The 24,753-nt window shown below is 54.5% G+C and overlaps 5 protein-coding genes across 5 annotated transcripts; 3 read left to right on the plus strand and 2 right to left on the minus strand.

Moving 5' to 3' along the window:
* Positions 1 to 353: 353 nt before the first annotated feature.
* QBC33DRAFT_522200 (tRNA wybutosine-synthesizing protein 2) lies at positions 354 to 2,034 on the plus strand. The gene has a single exon (XM_060426522.1). It carries the CDS (start codon positions 651 to 653, stop codon positions 1,986 to 1,988), a length of 1,338 nt encoding a protein of 445 aa, XP_060288900.1. The 5' UTR covers positions 354 to 650; the 3' UTR covers positions 1,989 to 2,034.
* Positions 1,756 to 3,286, minus strand: QBC33DRAFT_522205 (calcineurin B-like protein 4). Its single transcript, XM_060426523.1, has 3 exons — positions 2,745 to 3,286; positions 2,312 to 2,630; positions 1,756 to 2,237 (listed from the first exon to the last, which is right to left on the minus strand). Exons 1-3 carry the CDS (start codon positions 2,878 to 2,880, stop codon positions 2,069 to 2,071), a joined length of 624 nt encoding a protein of 207 aa, XP_060288901.1. The 5' UTR covers positions 2,881 to 3,286; the 3' UTR covers positions 1,756 to 2,068.
* Positions 3,287 to 4,670: 1,384 nt separating this feature from the next.
* On the plus strand, positions 4,671 to 5,367 carry QBC33DRAFT_522208 (uncharacterized protein). Its single transcript, XM_060426524.1, has one exon. It carries the CDS (start codon positions 4,706 to 4,708, stop codon positions 5,330 to 5,332), a length of 627 nt encoding a protein of 208 aa, XP_060288902.1. The 5' UTR covers positions 4,671 to 4,705; the 3' UTR covers positions 5,333 to 5,367.
* Positions 5,368 to 5,448: 81 nt separating this feature from the next.
* On the minus strand, positions 5,449 to 7,049 carry QBC33DRAFT_554135 (uncharacterized protein; the record flags this gene model as incomplete). The annotated part of the gene is made up of 4 exons (XM_060429478.1): positions 5,449 to 6,478; positions 6,538 to 6,617; positions 6,695 to 6,886; positions 6,975 to 7,049. 4 exons carry the CDS (start codon positions 7,047 to 7,049, stop codon positions 5,449 to 5,451), a joined length of 1,377 nt encoding a protein of 458 aa, XP_060288903.1.
* A 7-nt stretch (positions 7,050 to 7,056) lies between these two features.
* QBC33DRAFT_27195 (uncharacterized protein) lies at positions 7,057 to 8,354 on the plus strand. Its single transcript, XM_060423195.1, has one exon. The coding sequence runs from the start codon at positions 7,379 to 7,381 to the stop codon at positions 8,063 to 8,065; it is 687 nt and encodes a 228-aa protein (XP_060288904.1). The 5' UTR covers positions 7,057 to 7,378; the 3' UTR covers positions 8,066 to 8,354.
* Positions 8,355 to 24,753: the final 16,399 nt, after the last annotated feature.

Genomic DNA, 24,753 nt, shown 5'->3' on the forward strand with positions numbered 1-24,753 from the left:
CTCCTTTCCACCCTATTCCACACCTCTAAGCATAATCCTGCTCCCGTGTGACTCCGGGGCAACTTTCACACCCGCCAGGACACCACTGGCACGAGTCGAGTCGAGCATTGACGGCCGCCATCAGTCAACAAACCGAACACTGCTTCGGAACAATATGTAGGAAATCAATGCATGGATCTGCCCGTCTTTCTATCACCCCCCTTTCCGAGTAGATGCTCAGCCCGTACCGTCTCCAAACCTCGGCCAGTCATGATGGGAAGTTCAAGACATGCAAGGATGAATCCCGGTCAATGCGGGCCAAGACGCGGGCCGCGAGTTTTAGATCGGATGACCGGGATGCTTTGGTCGCCCCACCTCTTTTCATATTCCTTTTCTTAACCTCTTTCTCTTCAAGTGGGATATAAATCATTTTTATTACACTTTTTCTCTCCCTCCTCCCGTATCTATGCTTACCTGGGAAGTACATGTTGCGAAACGGGAAAAAAGTAATGCTCAAGAGTAATAGCCCTAACCGAAACGGATCTGACAATTCTCGATACAAACGGTGAGGTTACTTGTGAGCTGCGCATGTGAAGAGTCATGTAGCTTGAGGACTTGCAGGGCTAGACTTTGGCACAGAACTGATTTTCTAGCTCAACTAGGTAGCTAGAATGCGACCGACAGCCAAGTCGAAAAGGCCGCCGCAAAGAAAGAACAACCCTGTCTCGTCGGGGATTCTCTCATGGACCTCTACCCTACCGTCTCCGTTTCTGGAGCAGATAGGGCAAAGCCCAGATGACATAGGCAGGGCACTCGTTGCCGATGGCCCCAAAAGGTGGGTCGTCTACGAACCAATGGTTCTGCTGCCAAGCAACAGCTTCGCCACAGGCATATGGAAGACCATAGGCCTGCTTGACAAGCCCATGGTTGAAGCGCTCTGGATCCGCATCTTGACGGAAATTTCGCAGGGCTCAAGACAGCCGTTGACCCATCTGGCCGTCAACGAAGGCATTCCCCTCCAAATCGCGAAGACTGAGTCCGAGCCCGAAGGCACGGCTGCAGATCCCAGGAGGAGCCATGGGGAGGGGCTGTGTCCTGCTGCTCCGCTTCTGGCCAGAGAGAACGTCATAAGACGCCCCACCCGGCTTTGCATGCTCTATGGCGACTTCGGGCCCGATACCCCTATTGCGCGGGGGAGTCGGGATGCCGTCGCGGAAGAGGACTTTGAAGCGGCGTTCTGGGTGTCGACCAAGCAGAACGGCATACGGCAGATCTGGGCTCCGCGATGGACCATGTTTAGCCGGGGGAATGTCAAGGAGAAGGCCCGTCTCCTAGCATTCCACAATGCGCCGCCGCCCACGCCTACCGGTGACCGGGAGGAGGGACATCTCAGCCGTAGGGTCCGCCCGAGGACGAGTCTCAGAGACAAGTGGGCTGTTGATCTCTACGCGGGGATCGGGTACTTCGTCTTCTCCTATGCCAGGCTCGGCCTCGGGGTGCTCTGTTGGGAACTGAACCCGTGGAGCGTCGAGGGCCTGCGGAGAGGCGCCGACGCAAATGGGTGGCCCGTTCGGGTGGTGAAGGGCGCCGACCTTGCGTTGCCGACGGCGGAACTGGTGACTGGCCGGGAACGGATCGTCGTCTTCCTCGAAGACAACCAACACGCGAGGCGAAGAATCGAGGAGCTTAGGATAGCATCGACGGTGGAGATGGATGTAGTGCACGTCAACTGCGGCCTCCTTCCATCCAGCGCGCAGACTTGGGAGCCGGCGTGGTCGATTATTGTGGGTGCAGGTGATGGCTGGTTGCATCTGCACGAAAATGTCGGAGCTGCTGATATTCAACGCCGTCGACAAGAGATTCAGGAGGTATTTGACACTTGGGCGAGGCTCGGTGGGCAAAACAGGATCGCTAGCGTCGAACATGTTGAACAGGTCAAGACATTTGCTCCAGATGTCTGGCACTGTGTCTTTGATGTCTATACTACAATCTCTAGTCGCAGTTATTAGTGTTACATGACAAGAGCATCTCACATCTATGTGTGGATGTATGGGCCGAACCCTGCCACGGCCGCGCCTTATCCGGCTACCTAGCCCCTGTCTCGCCTGAACTTGTCGGGTATATTTGCCTCCACGATGGACTCTCTCGCCATTGCCTCCATCCTCTCCTCCTCCGCCTCCATCTCTTCGTGCTTCCTGAAGTGTTCGATATCCTCGGGGTGTGTTAGGTCCTCCAGTTTGGTATTCTCGTCGTGGTATCTGCTCGATCAGATTAGCATCCAGGATGCCAACATTCAGGGGGTTCATCCCGGATGGCCCTTTGGAGGACTCACTTCTCCCAATGGTGTATCTCATACTCGTACTCGTCGTCGCCATGGTGGCCGGGCCCCGTTCCGAAGTCGGGCAGAGTCTTTCCGAAGCGAATCATATACAGGAACTCCTCCCGGCTGACCACCCCATCTTGGTCCTGGTCGGCCAGCCGCAGCACCTCGCGGACAATCTCGTCCTTCCGCTCCTGCGACACGTCCTTGTTCGACTCGTCCATCAAGCCGTACGTCCGCATGATCTCCTCGGGTTCCCACCGACCGTCGGCATCGTAGTCGTGTAATGCGAAGAAGGACGCGGGGTCGAACTCGGTTATGTGGTGCTCCTCTACAGCCGTGAAGAAAGGCAGAGGAAACAAACGTTAGCCACTGAGCTGCACCCAACCGCCTCGACCCACCACGCAGCGCAGGACGGTCGCGTGTCTCGCGTGAGAGACCTTACCGGCCATGTGTCTCGTCATCCAGTCCGCATTCTCGTCGACCGCTGGGATATTCGCCGACCCAGCGCCGCCGCCGTGATCGCCGTGGGCGAGGGCCGTTGTCGCCAGGCCCAGGACGAGGAGGTTAGACGGGCGCATCTGGTGGATCGTTGGGGGGGTGGATGTGGTTGGGCTGAGCGATCAATTGCGACGATTGTGGCTTTCTGCGCTTCAGGTGAGATTGGGTAAATCAGCTGCTAGTCCCGAACAAATCCTTCGTAAAGACGCTGACAGTCGGGAAGAATGGAATGGGGCGGCGCTTTGTCGCTTGATCCCGACCGGCTGTTAACTATTATTTACGGTACCTGCCGCCTACGTGCGATCGACGTAATTGCAGTGGGTCGCGGACCGGGCATGTGCAAATAGCAGATCTCCGGAACTAGGGAGAACCGAAAACGGAAATCGGAGGTACCACAGATGCAAATTCCGAATGCAAGAAGGGACCAGCGGACTGCCCACGCATTCTTATGGGTACTGTACTTTGACCGAAGCAATCAGCCTGGACCAGGCTCGACGACAATCTTATTAATTCACATGGAATGGAACCTCAAAAAGCCAAAGTCATCCGAATCGCACGTGATTTACCGAGATAAGACCCCTCGTCATGATCTTAGATCGACATACTCTGTACCTCCGTACATCACGGCCCAACGAATGCGGCAGTGCCTTCCTGGCTGGGTGCATTGAAATCTTCTATTTTCTGATCGCCCGTGCTGCAGGTCGTGTTCTTCCATATTCCCCATCTGCGAGCCACTTCTGGTTTCACCAGTTGGTCAGCTCACTGCTGGATGCTGAGCGGCCGACGACATTATCCAAGATTGCCGGCCTGCAACAGCCCAAATAATTCGCGTAGGCCCAGGGGATCTTCACCGCATCTGACGCTGGTGGCACTTGAGCCAAATATCGACATTTATGCCACGTTATTGATCCTTCCACTCTCGCACTCACGCCCCTCTCGGGGAAAATGCCAGTGAATGAATAATAGCTCCTTAAAAGCCCATATAATCCAGGCGCCCGACCAGAGCAGGACAGAAAAAAACCTCGCTCGCTCTGCTTCACACAGATGTTCTAGGTTGTCTCCTCACTCTGCCTGTCCTTGCCCATTAAACCTGTCTGAACCGGCTAAAGCGTCGACCTCGCTGAACCCGAGGGTCAACCAACAAACACATTCACATCATCACCGTTCAGGGCACACACAGCAGGGCAACATGAAGTTCTGATCAGGTTTTTATTTCGTTCGCAAACTCGAAGCGATACGGCCTGGGATATAACGAAACCCTCAATACAAAGCAAGGACTAAGTACCAAAAAGAAACTAAAGTACACATATTGACAAGATCCTTCCACCGTGTCCCCCAAGCCAGGCACCGTTGTGTCAGTCATGACAATGAAGAAGAAGAATGGGAAAATGATAGGGGAATCGCCGGTGCAGGTATGTTGGTAGTTCCTTCATATTGTTGTTACACGGGATGTCGACGTGGCTCTCCCCACTCTTACCCACCCTCCACTTTTTGTCTTACCCACACCCAAGTCTTTCCTTCCCAATCACCCTGGGATGATGGGCTTGGCCCGCCCGATGGTCTTTTGCGTTCCTTTTTCTTATTTCCCGTTTCCACTTGTCTTTCCCTGCCACCCTCATCATCCTCATTAATGAAAGATGGAATATCCTCCCTGCCTGACCTTCATCACTTTCTCATCCACTCTCGCTCGCTCGTTCCTTGGCCCCCCCATTCACCTCCCTCTCCGCTTCTCATCATCCTCCACAAGATATCATAAGACATGAAGGCGGCCGTAAAGATCAGGATGTCGTAACAATGTCGGATTCACTCGTTCACTTCAACCATCCATGTTTCCTGTTCACCCCTCCCTCCCATCCCGTCCCGTGCGTGCCTCGGCGCCCGTGGTATGCTGCTTCCCCTAAGGATATGGTTGATGCCGGCTTCAGTGCCAAGTTGCTCCCCTCGACATTCGTTGTTGAACGTCGTTATACCGGGCAGTCAACTTCCCCCGAATCTGAAGGCCTCGAACTCTCTGGATTGGATGAGGAAAATCCAGAAACACATCGAAGTCAAAATTCGAATGCAAGAAATCGCAGTTTTGATCCAGAAATTAAAGGGGTAAAAAAGAGTCGCCGACATGGTCGAGGCCTCTGGTCGTCCCCCTCATTCTTCACAGGGAGGAGAAGGAAGGGGGTGGACAAAGAACATGTGGCGCGTGGGTGGGATAATGCGACCATCATCCCCCGTTTCGACGCCATGGATCAAGCACACTCGGCGCAAGTGTGTGGCCTGGTAGTGCCTAGCTGGCACCTCCCCGTCGACGACATGCAGAATGCAAAGGAGGAGATGCAGATACAGCTCTGCGCATATCGACTCGATTGGTGGACGAGCCACAGAAAACACATTACGTCCGAGGACCCGGAGGTCGAAAAGAGAAAACAAGGAAACGCAACGCAAAAAGGAAAAGACAAAAACAGCCCAAATGCAGTGTTGGTACAAGGGGCCCCTCCGCGCTCCGTCTGGAAGGCCCCCGATGGGGTATTGGTGCGGTGATGATTAACAATGATTATACGATGCTGTGACATGGGGATGAAGCAGGAAGGAGAAGGATTCGCAAGAACAACAAGAGACGATGAACGAAGCCCGACGCTTTTGTGGCGGTGGTGGTATTACATGTTCTCGATGCGAGCGCTTGGCAGTTGCATCGACGGGTCCTCGAACTCCATCTTGGGACCCCACGGGTCATAGACGCCGTTGCCGTAGGCGATCTGGCCAATGGCTGTCACCTCGACGGGCGACTGATATGGGACGCTGTGATACCAGCCCTGCTCCTCTGGCTGGGGCTGTGGTGGATGGTATTGTTCCGGCGCAGGCTGTGGCTGGGGTGTCGCCTGTTGGACCTGCTGAGGTGTCGGAGCTTGGGTCATGACTTGGGGTTGGGGTGTCATCTGGCCCTGGTAGGCGACCATGTGCGGTTGCTGCTGCTCGACGGGCGAGGCGTTGTGCAGCGCATATGTTGCGGCCTGTGCTGTGGGCGCGTGGGTGTAGAAGCCGTCTTGTGTGCTTGGGCTGCGACCCGAGGCGGCAGAGAAGCTGCTCGGGCTGCTCTGGATGCTGCCCGAAAGGCCCGGGTTGGGGGTGTATGGGATCTCGAGGGGCAAGCGCTCGACGCCCTGGCGCGGCATTTGGTGGTACTGTGGTTGCATGGGAGGCTGAGAGGCCGGATGCGGGTGCGGGTTCATGGTGGCGACGCCGGGGTTGTTCTGTTCAGTGATGTAGTAAGTGTGCTGCGGGAGGCTTGCGGTGCGCTGGAGCATGTGCACTCCTTGCTGTTGCTGCTGCTGCTGGGCCTGGTCGTGGGGGTGCATCGGCTGCTGGAGGTGGTGTACTTGCGGAAGGCCGTGGTACTCGTGGGCGCCGCCCGACGATAGGCTGTGGCGGTGACCGTACGGGTGTTGGATGCCGAAGCTGTTCATGTGCTGGCCGAAGTCGGCGAAAGAGGCAGCGCGGTGCAGGGTCTGGCCGTGGGGTCCTATCATCTGGACACCCTGAGGCGGCCATTGCATGATGCTGCTCTTGGGTGTCGAGGGCGAGTCTTCGCTCCCCGAGTCCGAGGTGCAGTCATCAAGCTCCGACGAGTGGATGCCTCGCTGGTGTGACCTCCGCTGGTGCTTCACCATTGTGGTCTTCCGGCAGAAACTGCGTACATGTTAGCATCACTCAGCCAAATGCAGGGTCCAGAGCGAGTTCAAGCGAACCTCTTCAAGCAGCCATCATGGGCGCACTTGTACGGGCGCTTGCCCGTGTGGATCCGACGATGCCTTGCGAGACTCGAAGACTATGCTGAAGTCAGTTACGGTCTCTTCTCACGGGCATGGGTTGCCATTGGCGCGAGGCCATGGGTCTTGCACATACATCTGAGAAGCGCTTGCCGCAGCCGACATGCTGGCATTGATGAGGCTTCTCACCGGTATGTGTCCGGATGTGTACTGTGAGAGCGCTCCTCTGGATGAAGCTCTTGCCGCATCCGGGGGTATTGCACGAGTAAGGTCTCTCGTTGGTGTGAATGCGATAATGTCTTTGCAAGTCTGACTTGCGGTTGAAGCTCTGTTGCTGGGTCAGTAGCCCTTCACGGCGTCGAGATGGAGGGCAACAGGGGAGAAAGAGATGCTCATTTGGGATGAACGGGACGCACCTTACTGCATGACTGCCAGTCGCACTGGAAAGGACGAGCCGTAGGCTCGTTTTCCACGAGTTCCATGAGTTCCATCTCTTTTGGGGGTTTCGGCCCCGGGAATTTGTTTGGTGATGTTTGCTTGGTTTTTGTGGTTGATATGTCCGGTCTTGAAGATCGATCTGGGACCGTGTGTTTGCTGATCTGATCGTGAGCGGCTGACGCTACTTATATGAGAGCAGTCTCTCTGAGAGGGTGGCGGGTGGATTCGAAGTGGATTGCGAGTATGAGAATTAAGCAAAAATGCGGGCTGAACAGGACAGGGGGGAGGGCCCGGTTCAAGCTGGGTGTGGGTGGTTCGAGCTGGGCGATTACCCTGGTTCGGAACTGTGTGCAAGCGTGATCTTCTTCAATGCAACCAAACTATGTGGGTTTTCCGCGACAACGTCGTCCAGAGTGGACCGTTTGAGGCACCGCACGCAGGATTACTGGATCAGGGTGTGTATGCTGGCAAGAAACGTAAGGAGGCTCTCCAGGCACTCAAGGGAGGCGAGGCGTCCAGCGCAGTTATGCTGAAGGACCCGCAGCACAAGAAGTGGGAACGCGGTAGGCGGGGCCCCGGTATGGCTCTATCCTTGCAGGATAAGAACGACGAGAACAAGGCCGACGACAAGGTAGAATGGAGAAGCTGTTGTGTGGGAACCCAGTCAGCAACGCGACGACGACGACGACGACGACGACTGTGGCGGCGGCGACGGCAACATCAACACACGACCGAGGGGAAGGGAAGATGTAGGGTATATATAAGACGGAGACAGGGCAAGCTCGAGTCTCGGGTGGCTCATGGGGGGGGGCAGATGCGATCGAAGGGGGAGGAAAAGCAGTTGTTTATGAGTCCAGAGTGCACCTGCCTGACCGGAGAGGGCAGGCAAGGTGCGTGCACGAGGACCAAAATTCTCCGCCCAGGTACGAACGAGAAGGACTCGTCGCCACTGGCTGGGGGGTCTGGGGTGGCCACTAGCGGGATCGAGACCGATGGGTATCTAGGCCACAGGCCAGTGGAGGGTAGGGTGGGCGTGCGGGACAAGAGGGGACTGCCCAGAAAAAAGTAGGTACCTGAAGTGCGGCTGCAGCGCGGTTGTAGCGCAGTGCCGAATGTAGGATGGGCTGGTGCAAGTGGCTGCCCACCTTAGTGCAGGGCGGGGACTTGTCGTGCAGGTCTGCCGCTCTTTTTTGTTTTGAGATACAACTTGCTGGTTGCAAAAGCGCCGGCGTGTGTTAGGCTGCTCAAACGGGAAGCATGACGGGGAGGCGAGGTGCAGGTTTGGCGTTTTGGACAGAACAGATCGATCCCCTTCTCTTGGCCGCGTTGCTGAGACTTGTGATGGGGCGAAGCGTCTATTTCGTCTCAACTTTTGTCTTGTGGAACTCGTCGAGGGTCGATCCGTCGCTCTGAGCTATTGTGATCTCCTTCTTCTCTTTCTTCTGCTGCTTCCTGCTGATACCGATGTGGAATGGGCAAGCGCACAGTCCGCTCTGATATCCACAGTGAGTAGAGTTGAAGAACAAGCAGGAGCCGAACAGGACGGAGGAGCGTGGCTCTCTTCGTTGGTACTCGGAAGTGGCAGACCTTGGAATCCACTGGTAGTTGCCGGCAAGGAGGGCGACGATTGGGTTCTCTCGAGAAGGTTATGTTTCTAGAACTGGATCCTGGATCAAGTCTCCTTGATGATGATGAACACAGGGACCAGATGCAAGAAGCAGATGCAAGAACAGGGCTTCCTGGATGTCGTCCACGAGGGGGATTGGGCGCCTTGTGTGGTTTATGTATAAGCACAGAGGTGGATGACAGGAGTGGCCGTTTGGTTTGGGCAGATGAGCAGGTCTCTCTTAAGGGAGGGGATTATCAAGTATGCATTGAGCGACCTCGTGGCGTTTAATGAGGCTGTATGTATTATGGGAGGCGTCAGTTATACCAGAATGTTTCCCTCTCACTCTCTCTCTCTCTCCTGGATGGCCGTTGGTGTCGAGGGCGGGGGTGGCTCCTAGGGTTGCGTGGGTGCGTGGGTAGCAGCGCTCCCCTGCACACTCTGTCTCTGGTCTCTCCCCTTGATCCACTGCAGGTCCAGGTTTAGGTGGTTCAGGTGGAGAGAACGCTCGAGCGCAGCTGCCAGGCCAGGGTTCTGCTACAGAAATTGATTAGGTCGAGGCCGTCGTGTTGCTGCAGGCTGGTGGGTGACCTTACAAATACTAGGTACTGTAGGATCGCAGCGAGAGCACCACCACGCAGGAGCGCCGTTGGAAAAAGGAATAGTCTCGGTACGCAGGGGATGTAGAAATAATATCTGCAAGGGCTCCTGGGAGGGTCGAGTCCAGCGCACGGGCACACCACTCGCAGGAAGCAGGGCACGTCCGCGTTCACCCTCTGGGCAAGGCCGAGAAGAGACGATGAGCAGGCAGGACGATCTGCTCGATATGCAAGTCACGCAGTCAAGACCAGACAATATTGCGCAGTTGGGTTGCCGTTGTATCGCGGGAGAGAAAGCACGCACGCCCCTGAGCCGTTGCAATTGGACTGGCAGGCGAGGTCAATTGGGGGAGCAGGGCCTGGAGGAAGTGGAAGGAAGCCTGGGAAGAGAGGGTTCCCAGGAGCTCGTCAGGACGGTTATAAAGAGTCACGAAGGCGGCGAGCGAGAAAACAACCATCCCTACCCTACCTGCTGCCCAGTGGACTTGTACACTACTGCCTCGAGGTCGGGGATGGTCGATCGAGGGCTAGCTACCGAGGGGTGGGTCGCGGTGAGAAGCTGGATGGGAACCTGTGTACATGGGTGTCCCAGGAGACTCGAGGTACTTAGACACATGTGTACGTATACAATACACAGCTACCGCAGTACATACATGGGACGGACCACGGGAGATTTGAGCCTGAGTATCGAGGTTCGAAGTAGACAGACACCATCAGGTCGCTTACACTAGGGCTGGTTGACGTCCCTAGCCACGCTAGTGTATATGTAGGCTGATTTAGGACCCCTGGCCTTCTGGCCGCCAACTTTTTAACCGACCTTGTCTCAATAGGGTAATGACAGAGACCCTAAGAGGAGAGGCCTGGCCGCTGGGTTACACCATGTACGCAGCAGATAATATGGAGGTCATGGATTATCTACACGTGTAGATAGGTACTTAGTAGACAATACCTGTACCTTTGTATATACTGAACTGTGTGTATGCAGGGTAGGTAGACAGTTCGTATTGACATGGATGACACTTGACAGCTAGAGCTCCTGCAAAATACCATGGTAACGGGCAGGGGAACCCTGTGGCCCTAGAATAAGGACGGATCCGTAGCTACCCACGTGCTAGCCTAACGTTAAACTGATATATGTAGTTTACTGTGTATACCTCTTTTCCACCTTCGTCCTCCTTGTCTCCTCGGGCCAGACCCCTGACATTCATCGCGGGGTTCGACAGGAGGAGTAGCAGTGCGTACCGCCCGTTTACACCAACACGTTCCGCTACCTGCCTACCTAAATGTATGCAAGTGGGCGGGGGAAGCGGGTGGACGGGATGTGTGGCGCCAGGCTAGGTAGGTACTTGTCATGCTCATTCCTGACTTGGGAGAGAAGGGCCCCAAAAAGATAGAAAGAGAGAAAGTGAGCGAACGAGACATGCGCCTGGTGGGTCTCAATCAGAGAGACGGGAAGGAATCAGAGACATGCATGCTGCCCCCTGGCCAGCATCCAGTCGGGTGGAGTCCTAGGACAGGCTACTGACCCGCCCGCCCCATCCGGTCGCTGTGGACTAGGTACCTAGGTACGTGTAGCTCAAATATCGCGGGAATTTTTGGCACGCGGGGTGTGGGGCTGGCCGGGGTATTCTTGACAATTTTTTTTGCTACAGTATTTTTTTTGGGGGGGCGGAGTGGATCCTCTGTTCCTCGACCTACCTAGGTACCACAGGTAGAAGGGCAGGACGCGCCGGTACCTATATCGATAACCTCACGACAGGGAGTGGTACAAACAGTAGCCACCCAATTCATAAGCGACTTTTGGCGGCTTTGGATCGACATGGGAAATACACTATGTATGCGCAGCCAAGGGGGCTACAGCTGCAAGCTAAGGTAGAAAGCATCCTTCCCCGCGAGCTTTTCACTACTTCGTCCAAACTCCAAAAGATGTGTATAATTCGTTTGTGCATATCCCGTAAGTTACGAGTATGTCGGTTTTTCCGAGTTCAACACCTTATCACCCGGGCTATTTCTGCCATGGAAGCCACAAGGGTTAGGGCTAGTAATGGAAGGCACTGAGGCATCAAAAAGATAGCAAAGTCAAGAACCGCTGAGAAGTCGTTAGACATTCAGGAACGGGAAATGGGACTGTGACGAGAATCGCAATCCCGAACAAAGTCGTCTCATCACGTCTGACGCCTTTGCTTTTTCGGCAATATCTGACAACCCAGGTAGGTAGGTAGCTTGGTGGTGCTTGGCTCACTTGCTTCTTATTCCATTAGGTAACTTTCCCTTGTCTTAGAAACAGACGTATAGCAAGGTATAAAGTTGAGATGGGATTGATGTACAGTCCCATTCCTTCTTTCAATTTGGTCTGGGCCCGGCAGCGGCGCAAACTCAGAAAAAAAGGTGCAGAGTCGGGAAGTTGTCAGTTGTGACTTCAGGGTTTCGTCGTCATAATCTCACCGAGTCTCGAGTCTCATCACCAGGGTTACACCAGCATGAGGGGCATCTTCTTTCAGTTACCTCGACTACCGCGCCCCAATTGATCACACCAGCGTTCCTACCCGGCTTATCTCTCGTCTCCCCTCGTCTCCCCTCGTCTTTCCTTTCTTTTTCCTGATCTCTGATCATGTATGTCTGAGTGTCGTGTCAAGTAAGGGATAAATAAGCCCACGAACTATCCTATATTAAGACCGACCAGGCAACTGGGCCATGAGGCCAGGAACTACGTAATAAATCCATGCTGCAGCTCGTCGCTCCGGAATTGTGCCCTGGGACTGAAATGGCGCCTTTGAAGCAATGATTCGCGCAAGTGGCTCTTGATGTCACGTGAATTTCGTGAATTTGCCCGGCTGCATCGGCATCTCATTGGCTCTACCAACTTTCGAGTCCGAGCACCATGTCGGCAGGCCCCTGCCGGGATTTCAGACCACCCATCTCGGGTTAGTTGTCCTCTTTTCTCATGCCTTGAACCCTGCCCTCCTGCTGGGCTACTCTCCTTCCGTCGCAATCCCATTGTTTCAGAAGAGCTCCTCACAACTTTTCAATCGAGCTTGTGCTGTAGCATGTCGGGCTGAGGATGCCGCCATCCCCAGTTGAGCTTCTGAGGAGTCCTATTTCACAGTTCCCTGTAGCCGCCCCTGTCCTGTCACTCCTCGGTTCCCCGCCTTCCGACCGCCGTTCAGCATCCTGTCCCAGCCACCGTTGACTTCATACCCAATTGGTAGGGGTGAAACTGTGTGAAGCCGGCCGGCACCCACAGGAACACACAAGAATAATCCCTCCTCAGAGAAACGAAACAACATTGGGCCAGGCTAGCTGCGATCCAATGTTTCAATTGCTCAACCACACTTTTTCTGCCCAACCCGTTTTTGGTCTTCCTTTTACCCCTCATCAATTTGAGGATATTGATTCTTGGTTCTTCTCGGGCCCGGGCCATGACCATATTAGCCTCCAATATTGGACCGACGCTTGCCCGTGTTCATCTTGTCAAATTTCACATCCCAGAGGGGACTCGTAATATACCGACTATCTAATCCGTAGAAGGGGCTTCTTGTGTCCATCAGCTATAGTACGACGACATATATAACAATGTCCTCTCGAGGACGGCGATTGATGTTGAAAACGTCCGAGGGTCGCCAGGGGGTGGGGGGGCCGATGTCATCCCACGAGGGATCATCACCTCGTTTGATGATGGAGGGGCAGCACTCAAGACGAATCTTCTAGCCAGGAGGAGAAACGATTCTGTGAGCGATACCGCTCGGCGCAGCAAGCTCCACAGTATTGGGGCCCAGTCACCCCTAACTCCCTACCTGGGGGGGGGGCAAGACACGAAGTAAGCATTGATGCTCCAGCTGGTCCAGCCTCTGAGAGACTGTTGCTCTTTCGAGTCTTTCGAGGTTAGTGTGCCGGCGACTGCGACCCACTGAACCCTCTTCTCCAAATTCTTGGCAAACTGCCATCAATAATCGTTACCTCCCGGAGCAAATTGGTCCTCCGACTAGGGTCCCCTAAAGGGGGCCAGCCAGCGAGGCCCTCTAATGCCACCACATTGGCAACCACGGCTGTTCAACGCTGGTCCTTTCTTCATCAGACGTCACGATGCTTATCTTGTGCGCGACGCGACGGTATGGGAGCATTGGGTGGCGTTGGGGGGGTGGCTGGGAGGCAGAGTGACAAGGAGAAGGGAAAGTTGATCTTGAGGGTGGCTGGCTAGTAGGGGTTAGCCATGTGAACTCAATTGGGCCGGCCATACTTCCGAGTTGATCGACTCTTCGAAGAATCGAAAAGTTCTTTCGGAGTCCGGGTATCACTCTGTACGACAACTAAGTACCGATCGCCAACCATGTAGTGACTTCCTTTCGAATGACTTTCTTTCCCGTGCCCTCTTCAGTTGCCTCATCAACAAGTTAGCAACAGTTTGCCTCATCAACGCTACAACCAGTAACTACGCACTAAGCATCATCGAGTCTTGCAATTTCCAAACGTCATATTCATCTCCCCCCACGTCCTCCCCAACCATCCTCAAATGACTTCATTTTAACAACCTCGTGCCATCGAATCTTGGAGGGAGAGGGTGACGGTGAGCGGCACAGCCAATAACGCCATCAGTCACCGAGCGGTATGCAGATCATCATAGATGCCAGTCACCCATCGTGGCTTCGGCTGCGAGTTGACATATGCAGGTGGTTAGGTAAGGTAACTAACAATCAGCGGCCAGCAGGGCGGCCGGCAACCCTCGCTGATCGCTGTCAAGACTTCAAGATTTGAGTCCGCTGTGTGAACTTAACCCCCTCAACCCCCCCTCAACCCCTCCAACTGGACCCTGGCAGCGGAACAAGGTGCCCCAGATTTCTTGTTTGGAGCGTGGCCGTCGCCTGCCGCCCCACAGCTTGACGGGGGCCCAATCCAGGCCCGGCCGCACCATCGCGAAGTGTGGTTGACATACGCGAGAGTGTAAAGGGTCACACTCACCACAGCTAGGTATTGACAACCGCCGATCTAGGGATGCATGTCTGGGCTGCTCTGTGCGGAATACTGTTGTAGTGTTACACTTGGAGTGCGGGGAAACTACAATGTTGAACCCCAGACCCATGATCCCAGTACTTGGGGTTCATGGTTCATGACAGTTGTGTTCAGTCTTGGTCCCTTTTTACTTTTTACACACGAACCATTGTCTTTACGCTAGTGGCTATGGGCTGCAATGCAGCGACCACGATGCTGTTGGTTTGCTTTTTCCGACGCACGCCACCGTTTTTTTTTTCTGTGGCAGGCACTTTGGGGGTTCCACTTTGGGCTTGCAGGATGCTGTTTTCTGAACGGAATCGGAGAATTTGAGGAGAGCCAGGGACAATAATGCCCTGGTCGTGTTTATCCTCATTTCAATAATGAGACGGCATGGAAACGAGAGCAACAGCGTGCAGCAAATTTGATGAGGCGAAACATGGGGGCTCGAATGTATGGACTGCCGTCATTTTACGCAGGAGACAGGAGACATGCTTCCAGCAGGGCGCGGGACGGCTCGACACTGCTGACGGCTCGAGGATACAAGCTCTGATCCGTGACCTCCCCGCGAAGCAGTGGCTCCTCAGACGTCCCGTCTCTCGCAAAAAGTGGAAAGTACTCGCGAGCAGCGCATCTCTCACCGCTCATGGAATGGAATGGATTCCGCTCCACAGCACCAAGAGTGAAGCCGTCGTGACATCGGGTATCGTTAACTTCCTAACCTGAGGGCAAGAAGAGCGGGGAGAGGAACGGGGCGATGCCAGGACGGCACGGGTTGGAGGGATCAAGATCGCTGGGCGGCACACGATGGAGGGGTTCGAAGATCGATTGAAGATGCTCGAGGTTGGCTGCCTGCCATAACCAGCAGCCAGTGATACCCTTTGCGAGCTCAGCAGACCTTGCGCCATGGAGACAAGGTCAAACAAAGTGTGGGGTAATTGAGCACTGACTTTGATGCCTGGACCTGTAAAGCGCCTCGAGAAGTACCGTATGCGTGGTGGTGGGCAGTGCTTGGTCTCCTGCCCATTGTTCCTCAGTTTCGAGGGTTCCTATTCCAGCTACTAGTTGGCCCAGAACGGGCATGGAGGTTCATGTGGGGGAGAAGTTAATGCAGACACGGCTCGTAGTGCGACCATGCTAGCCCTTTTCGCCTCAAGCTCAACCACGCATGGCCTTTTTCTGGAGGGGACCTCCGGAAAAAAGTCAGATCAAACTTCGAGGTCCCAACAAGTGCCGCGGACGTCGAGCGGGCATGGCCAGCCTGCCAGCCGGTAAAGGACAGGTTCACCATCTTCTTCACCGTCAGCGGCTGAGTTGATGGCGCGCAACAAGGGCAACATTAAGGTTGGAAAGAAGAAAAAATGAAATCTCAAGCCGGTGCAGATCGCCTCTGTGCGCAACGAGATTGTGGTGGGGCGCGCCAGTCGCTAATTGGCTGGATCGTCCCGGCAAGCAGAGCCGGCCAATCATGGAGCCTGTACCACGAGGAGCCAGGAGAGGAACACAAGCAGGATTACCCGCCTTACGGGATGGGAAGTGGGGACCTTGTGCGGGGGAAGATGACAAACGGGCAAAAGAGACGAGACAGACGGAGGGACCCTGGGATATGATTCCATCTGCATACAAACTAGTAAAATAGGCACCGAACTAGTATCAGGTCGTTTTTGGCGATGCTAATACATACTTGTTCAACGACAATCGCGGGAAGTGGGTTGCCAGTCGCATTGCACCGTACCCACAGCTTGCAGCTCGCTTCAAGATGTACATAACCTTACATCTGTAGGTATCCCGTACCTGCTTGAGTACTTGAGGCGGGGAAAATATTACATCCCTAATTCCCTCCCGCGCGGATATCAGATGGATGCAGGGGTTTCTTTCGTGCTCCAACTCGCCGCATGTTAAATAAAGGGACGGCAGAGGACACTAGCAACAAAACTTGCACAACCGCACCATTCCCTAATTAGGGAGAGGATATGCTCCTTCTGGCATCATTCGGTCTTTGCGTGACATAATAGAATGCGTTGTATGTACCAACCACATGCGCTATGTACTGGCCCAGCCGGGCCAGCCCTTGCCAATTGATCGGTTCTCCAAACGACGACATGGGATTCCAGGAAATACGACAGCGAGCGAGCGGTGACGGTGACGGTGCCGGCCTTATCTACAGTGGATATTCGACGATAAGCCAGAAAAGTTGGATATTTTCTCTCCCAATATATTAGCAACAACTCCGAACCCGGCCCTGCAGGTGGTGGCGCCGGGAGTCGGTATAGGCACAAGCGGGGGCTAATCGAGCCGGTGTGCCTCACGTACATGAGGCGGGAGGGAGAAGTGAAAATTCGATACAGGCTGGGAACCATGAGGGTGGGTGGAATTGATGGATGGATGGCGGAGGGCTTCGTTTGATCTTCTCGCCGGGCCCCCGGCCACATTCCGTGATTCTCACCACCGGGGGGGGGAAGGGAGAGGGGGGGCTGGAATTATCGGCGGAGGAATAATGGTGACGGGAGATGCAGGCCTTCCCCGCAAAATCAGCCCCCTGTCTTTTTCCTGCCGTCCACCAGGGTCTTGGTCTTCCGTGCCGTGCCGTGTCTGTTCTCCTCTTTTTTCTTCAGCGACTCGAGTGTGGCAGGTCATTATTCGTCCAATCTCCCCGCCAGTTGCGCATCCGACTAAAACCGTCGACTCTTTCCCGCTTCGACCTTTCACCTCGTGCTTCCGTTCCCTGCATTCGCAAGCATCCACTACGACACTCGACTGCGAGGCTGAGAAGCAATCAAGCAGCCACCAGTTGCAACAAGGTTAGCACATTCATGCAGTGAGCACTGAGGACTTCCTATTTCGACTACCCTGCAGACTAGCGGTCCATTTGGTCCCAAAGTTTGGTCCAAGATAGCCCCAACGTAACCCAATGTTTCTATTTCGACAAGTCTCGACACGGCTCACGCCGTGAACAGAGCGGAGCAGGAGCCTATTATGCAGTAGGCGCGAGCTTCCCTAGTTCGACATGAAGCCAACGGACATTTATTGAGGGCCCACATCTTGCAGAAAAATGCTGCAGTTCATCACACCTTGCAAGGTCTGCTGATCTACCTCGAGAGCCGACCTGTATCAGGGACCAGCAGTTCATGAGGATTTCTGCAAAGCACTGACACCCGGCTAGTCTGGCATAGTAATAGCGATAAGCCTGCTGGCGCTCTCTCCCCTCTCCCCCTGATGGGTTCCACAAGGGTCCAACTCCAAGAACACACACACCCCTCCATCCAAGTCGACGGTACATCCATCAGTGTCACACATCATTTTTGCCCCTCCACCGGCCTTTGCGCAACCCTCGATAAAAGGCTGGAAGAAGACAAGACGAGAGGAAAATAGCAACCTTGTGGGTGTGGAGAGGCGCATGAGTCCCTACCGACAGCAGAGTCGATTTGCTGGAAGATGTGGTCAAACGATGCGGGGTGAGTCAAAGCGCCGAGATATTTCTGCTGTCGCCTGTCGCTCGTCTCACCGGTGCGTCGTGGCTGATCCAAGTCGACGAAACAAGCGCTGTTGCCGCAAGACCGTGCCAGATGGGATCATGGACGGACTCGCCAGCTTGGATTTTCTCCCTTGCCTCCACGTGACAATTGAAGATCTAAATTTTACGATCTGCACAAGCATGTCTCGGACGAGGAAAGGATCTGACTAGGAAGATGATGAATGTTGTAGCCAAGGAGGTGCTGCCAATCGTAGGTCGCGAGTGAGAAATCAAGTTCGGAACGACTGCGACCTAGATCCTGCAGGTATAAAACGTGGCTGCACGTGGAGGCACTCTTCTTGGAGGGTCTGTGGACCAATTAGACTGGCCGAGCTTCATCACTTGATCTGAAACGGACCAGGTTTCTCACCACTGTCAGAGAGTCTGCCAACTTTGTGTGTGCAGGGACCGCATGGCGAAAAGACACTTGCCGCGCCTCGTGGCGATGGAACGAACAATCGAAGCTCTGCTCGCTTCTGTTTACCCCGCTACCATCCAAAGATAGCATCAAGGACCAGATACAGAAACCTACCTAGGTACCTCTCTCTGGCCAGGCAAGAAGAAAGACCCGTGGAACTGTTAGCACGCCTTGTAGTCCGACTACCCACAAGTACTCCGTATCAGCACGCTGCTAATGCACTCTACTATCACACAACTTGTAGTGCAGAAGAGAGAAACATCGACACTGAGATCCATATTACATGTAGGTAGGTACCACTGGCGGGTCACAGACCAGGTGTTCGTGGCCGCATTGACCACTTTGCTACTGCGGGGGAAATGAGGAAGGAACACACCCAGGAGACAAGCAGTCTTGGCATCGCATTTCTTCAAACGAGAGCCCGATGTATTCTAGGTATTCCAGGCCGAGGAGCGAACGACATAGAGAACATTCGAAACAACCCTATCCTTGACGCACCGCACACTGACACGAGTTGTTTCGGGCAGCAGCAACACGCAGCATGCACTGCAAAAATATACCGAATCTCCGCAAACTCGAGTCGGGATCGGGGTGAAGTTATGAAGCAATGCAGTGATGCAGTGAGCCAGCCAACCTGGAACCACGCGTGGTGGTTGATGATGAATCCATCACTCAGCATCGAGCGGTGTGATGGGATTGGTGGCTCGCACGCAAACTCGCAGCCACCTCAACCACGAGGAGTCCACGACCACCACCCACCCAGCACCACTAATACGGCCACCCCGATACTGCTCGCACACGCCGACGAACTATAACAGGCGACGCATAATCAATCAATCATATGCAGGTACAAACCTCCAGCGCATGTCTGCCATTGTCCAATGGCGCCTAGCGGGGCTCTGCACCCCAAATTGCTGGCAACGTGCTCTGCATGCCATCCTGTCGAGAGCATTCTGCCAGAGTACCCTCGCGTCCTAGGGAAATCCCAGAAGACGCTGTAAATGCCAAACATCTACCGGACTGGCCTTGTTTCTATCAGATCGAACTCGCGGCAAGTCATTATTAATAAGGCTAATCTGGGCCCTCTGCCGTGTCCATTCACCGATTCAACGGTCTCGCTTGTCAAGCCGATTCGACTTCAACCAGGACAGACTCAACTGTGGACCTGGGTTCTCGCCGTAGATCATTGACGGACAGAAGAGCCTATTCCCCTTGCCCATGATCCATCCCGTCTTGATTGCCAGCAGGGACCGTCATCGTCCCACTTTTGCGCACGGCCGCGGCGAACGTTTGAATTGAATATTGGATCCAACTTCCAATCTGACAAATTGCTATTTCTTGCCTCCACCTCTTCTGTAAGGCCGTTTCAACACCGCGCCGCGCGCAGAAATCAACGTGGTACGGATACCTATCGCGCGATTACGTATCACGTATGCTGCTTTTGCTCCATTCCCCCACCTGCCCCATGTCCTGGCACGGTTGCACAGACAGTTAGCCATCAGAAGCCTCACGGTCCGTCCCCTCTTTTGTAACATCTAGTGTATGTATGGATGTACGACGTACTTCATTCATTCAAGAAATCCTTTCATCTTTGGCCCCTGCGTTCGCTAGCTTGTCGGTCTACGGATCCGTACTGCGTATCCTTCGCTGGGGATAATCGACCAAAGACTCTCTGACCTTTTTAAGCGGGAAGTGCAATGCGGGGATCCCCTCCTAGGTCACACCGTACCGGGGGTTTCACTCACACACCTGAATCTCCTACCTTGCCATTGGCGAACCGCTTTCGCCCCTGATTCGGTAATGAGGGAGTATTGCCCATCACCCGTCACCGCTGGGTGTCGATTATGCCCCCGTCACTTCCTGTGTCACCGAGATCGGTTTTAGTCCATGACTCGACCTTATCGTCCAGATTCGATCTCAAATCAAGACCAGGGTTATTGCTTGGAAAATCAGGCCATCCGGCCACCGGGACAATATCCCCTGCTCCTTTTCGCAGAAATGAGATTCCGTTCCCCGCGTATTGTTATCCAGGGTACCAACCAACAGCCCAATTATTTATGCCGCGGATGTGTTCCGAAGCTTGTTGGGGCAGGATCGCCTCGGTAGCTTCCCTGCCTCACCTTGGTGAGACGCCCATCACTCCCCCGCAAGGCAAGTTTCAATGGGAATTCTAATTGTGTTCCCACCCGGAAGCCGGAATGATCGTCTGCCCAAAATACCCGTCACTGAGAAGCGGAGTCAACCGCCCGGCTGGCTCGCCAAAGTCAGCCGCACGTCGGACCTGAATTCACTGCATTTAACAATCTTCAGCAATGCCGCCACCTGCGTGGAACTATCGTCAGCAAGCAGGGAATAGACGGCCAGTTTCTATGTGCGATGAGGGGCTATCTCGACCGACTCGATTCCCTGACCTTGTCTAGCAGGCGTGGCTGGCTGACTACCTGCCTGCCTGCCTGTCAGACATGTGGAGACTCAAGAGCCAACATGGTTCAGGGTTTCAGCCTTTGCTCTCCAGGATCTGTATTCTGCCTCTATTACGGATTACATAGTTCACATCGCTGAAATCCTACCAAGGTATTGATACACTAACACCAATGCAGATACCTACCTAATATGGACTCGTCATGGTCGCCGTCGCATCGCAAGAGTCGAAACAAACATTGTGGCTTGCAAGCTTCGGCTTCCCTGGTGCCGAACCAGAATCCCACCGACGTGAAATATACTACGTATCAATTGAAGAAGACACGAGTGCCATGCCGACGATTTTCTCGTGGGCTGTCCACTGCCCGGGTTGCAATGGTCGCAAGCTTGAGCGAGGTGCATGAACTCGAAACACAACCTCGAGTTTCGGCCGATGGGAGCGGTTTTACCCTGGTTTGATGTCTCAAAGTCGATCCGCCCTATGCCTTGAACCGAGATAAATGTGGCGCCGACACTAGATGATGGTACCGAGCGATCATCCAGCTTCGCGATTCCTTTCGCAAATCGATTCCGGGTTTGCGGGTCAGTGAATCCCTGGAAACTTCAGACCCGGCGCGCCCTCGGAGCCCGGGAATCGAGGAAACAAGACTAAAAACACTCTTGAGGCTCTGCTTCAGTTGCCGAGACGTCATGCCCATCGTCTGTTATCGTCACCTTCGCCCACACAAGCGAGCCACAGCCACAGCCAGTGTTGTGGTATTATTACGTACCTGTATTCCGTCTTCCGTCAAGTAAGCTCTACAGGGTCTCAAGGATCATGACCTGGCGACGTTTTTTACAGTTTCTTCGATGACACCGGATACCTTCCCCGAGAAACCCAAGGGGCTAGTTAGGCAGCTAGCTATGTAGAGTGTGTACAAGCACAGTACCCTGTCATATCGCCATTTCAAAGCATCATCAGGAAGACAAGATGTCCGAGTGCCAAGGAACGATCCAAACTGCGGAGTGACTATATGTCGTCCTTACTATGTACTCCTTCCACATGGATAGCTAGGTAGCTAGCACCCCGCCCGGCCGGCATCATTGGTCGCATCGATTGACCTATCTTCTGCGCTATTGTGAAGAAAGTATGCCTGCATAATGCGTAACCGTAGGTGGCCGATGCTAAAAACGTTCTACGCAGTTTTCCATCCACTAACTAATGCGCCCGAGTTGAAGTGTCGGGGCTTTTTTATTTTTATTTTTTAGCGAAGCGAAGCCTTCGGCGTTCGCCTGTTCGTCTGAAGCTATTGACTAACACACGCCTATCGGAGAATAAATCAGTGTGCTTTGGGTTGCGCAGCACGCAGAAGCGGTGCCTGCCTGCTGGTCAAGTGCCAAAGATCCCTGGTGGTCTGCATTCTCGGTCTGCAGTCTCGCTCGCCCTCATCAGCGACGAAGGGGGGGGGGGGGGGCGACGATCTCTAACTGCCGACTCGACGAGGATCTTATTCTATTACTTGCCGTTATCTCGTGTATCGCTGCAGCTTTCCATTAGCCGATGACACTCGTCGTCTCACGCTTCCTGTGTCAACGCCTGTCCGTCACGAAAGAGAAAAAGAGACGGCGTCGGAGGATTTACCTAGCCAAGGTGCACCGCTTCGTTCCATCAGCGGCTGCCAGATGGAACCTGCATACCTACCTAGTTACAGGAGCTAGTCAGGGTCGGTGTGTTGACCTTGGCCGGAGAGGGTTAAAAGGGGTGGGGCTTTTGGGAAGGGGGAAGCTACGAAGGACACATTACGGGGGGATTCGTCGCATCCCTTCTCCACTTGACGGGGCGAATCACTGATCCTCGATACATCACAAATGACAGAGCGTGCATGAGAGATCTTGCAGCAGTCGAGCGAACTACTGACGGATACGTCGACGAGCCCACTTCTCCTGCCAAAACGGTTCCTCGCGCTGCTTGCCCTTCTCCTAGGCTGGCACGAAGGATCCTATCGGGGTAGATCTCTGCCGAGTTCGTCCAAGTCGAGCAAGACGAGTCTTCCCAGAGCGCAGAACCGGGGAGCCGCGTCGAAGTCGCCCTCGTGCATACGCATGTAGGTTCCTCTCACGCCCCTCTGCGACGACAAGGTCAGCAGCGCTGGCTCGTCATGCTCAAGACGAGTACACCGCCTTGTGCCCACCCTTAGATCTTCCAGCACGAAGTCGCGCTGCTCACATCCTCCAAGTGACTGGTCTAGGTCGCGCCACCGCGCTCCGACACCAGGCAGTTTATGTAGTTGATCTACATCGTCTCCTGCTGCCATCCATGTCCTCATTCGGTACGGATTACTCGTTCTGAGTGAAAGGGCACTTGCTGGCGCGCTGATGTACGTCGATTATTGGACCGCATGGGCGAGACGACAGTTCCCTGGCCCCTTCTCTTAAGCATTAACCAAGATTCAGCCTCTCGACTAGTTTCGTTTGGTCAAGACGGCGCTGCATCTAGTGGTTGGTCAGGCTCCGGGTGTGTTCTCCTTTGCGGCGATCATGCCCTCTCCCTGCACTGTATACTGAGCCTTCTTTGGGATGCTCGGTTTCGTTCAGTCTCCTTATATTATACATCCCGGGCTATGTGTCGTCCCAGTGTCACGCAACGAGTATCATCGCCAATAGGCTTTTGGCGACGGCACCGCGTCGATCCTGGAAACGCCAAATGCGCGCCCTGGCAACATGGTTTCTTAAGAACATCGTGACGGAAATCCGGCAGAGATGTTCGGTCTTGAAATGCACGCTCAGACTGTGGATGCCTTTTCGAAGTGCGTAAGGACTCAGCTTCTCCTCCCTGCTCTGCCGTGAAACACACATGGTTCCTTCCTCCCCGACACTAACCCTGGCGGAGCTGGCCGAACGCCGATCATGGGATTTCGCCCCCAGAAATCGCTGACAGCTAGCCATGCTGTGAGGCCTGCTCTGCTTGCCTGCTGGCTCGTCCCATGGGCATGCACTCACAGACCGTCGATGATGCTCGGACGTGGCTGATCGCAAGTTTGCGATCGCGAACTACCCTCAGACACCCTGCATCCTTACTGCGAGTCGATCAGTCCCTGACGCGTCTCTCCCTCAAACACGATCTTGCTTCTAGATCTTCTGAGGGGGTCCTCCCTACGGGAATCTCTGAAGCAAAAGCGAGAGCCCGATGTTGCGACGTTGGGGATCTTGTCGGATCGCGAGTCTCGCATCGGGCTTGGCTGAATTCCTTGATGATTTGCACGTGTCACTCTCTCAACCTCTAGCATCGATCAGTAGAGTCAGCCACAATAATCCGCGTCTCCTTTTTTTGGACCTTCAATCTCCGTCATCTGGGTTGATCCCTGTTATACCTCCAGCTGCCCGGGTGCCCCTCTCACTAGGACAAGTTTACACTAGTGTGCTGTCAGCTTCCGTCTCGTCGAGTTGTCTTGAGGTCATCTGCGCTAACGGCCTTGTAAGCGATGTTCATCGCCCAGCAAGGCCTAGCTATCCACGGACTGGTCTGTCGATCTCGTCTGGGTAGATTTAGGTATTCTTGGAGGCATCCGTGGAAGGGCCGGAGGAGTGTCAGTTGCCTCTCAGTTAAGGAGGTCGTGAATCATGACTTGCCTGCCGGGAGGAGAGGTTAGTCCTGAAGAGTCTGCTTAGTTGGGCATCGTGGGCAGAGCGTGATATCAGCGGCGGAACAGGTCCGCTTCATGGTGCAACTGCCTATCAAGCGAAGCAGATACAGTCATACTGGACTCCTAGAGTATGGAGGCGTCGGCTAGATGGTGGAGACTCGTCGCGCATGTCGTGTGTTTATGCCCGATCGAGAGAACGTCTGTCCTTCCCGCTGATTACAGGCTTGCTAGCGCGACCTAGTGCAGATAGCGTGTACGCTTTAGAACCTTCGCTAGGAGGGTCAGAGAGATCTTGGCCTCTAGTTCCACGTGTTTTGGCCGGCGACCGACCTAGAACGGTCTACCGTGTTTAAGGATTCCCCGCTGATTGGCATCGTCAAACACTAATAGAGATTCGGGATGGCCGGGCGGGGAAGCTGAGCTGACCGATAAGACGGCGTGGTTTGCTTCCCTGCACACCGGGGAGGGTGTCGTCACTCCGTATCGCCGCGGAGAACCGTCTTCTCCCCCTCACCTCTCCCCTCACCTTAGCCCCCCACCTCCCCACTAATCAGGTGTCAACTGACGAGAACGCGCGGGGATAAACCATG

This window comes from Phialemonium atrogriseum (assembly GCF_030411735.1).
Source record: "Phialemonium atrogriseum strain 8032-3 unplaced genomic scaffold QBC33scaffold_1, whole genome shotgun sequence".
Taxonomy (NCBI): Eukaryota; Fungi; Ascomycota; class Sordariomycetes; order Cephalothecales; family Cephalothecaceae; genus Phialemonium; species Phialemonium atrogriseum.

What these genes read in the sequence shown, in the direction of transcription:
- QBC33DRAFT_522200 (XM_060426522.1), top strand. Translation starts at nt 651, where the DNA reads ATGCGACCGACAGCCAAGTCGAAAAGGCCGCCGCAAAGAAAGAACAAC.
- QBC33DRAFT_522205 (XM_060426523.1), bottom strand. Translation starts at nt 2,880, where the DNA reads ATGCGCCCGTCTAACCTCCTCGTCCTGGGCCTGGCGACAACGGCCCTC. An exon ending in GATGACGAGACACATGGCCG is followed by an intron (nt 2,631 to 2,744) that starts GTAAGGTCTCTC and finishes TCACGGCTGTAG; the next exon opens with AGGAGCACCACATAACCGAG. An exon ending in GAGATACACCATTGGGAGAA is followed by an intron (nt 2,238 to 2,311) that starts GTGAGTCCTCCA and finishes CTGATCGAGCAG; the next exon opens with ATACCACGACGAGAATACCA.
- QBC33DRAFT_522208 (XM_060426524.1), top strand. Translation starts at nt 4,706, where the DNA reads ATGGTTGATGCCGGCTTCAGTGCCAAGTTGCTCCCCTCGACATTCGTT.
- QBC33DRAFT_27195 (XM_060423195.1), top strand. Translation starts at nt 7,379, where the DNA reads ATGTGGGTTTTCCGCGACAACGTCGTCCAGAGTGGACCGTTTGAGGCA.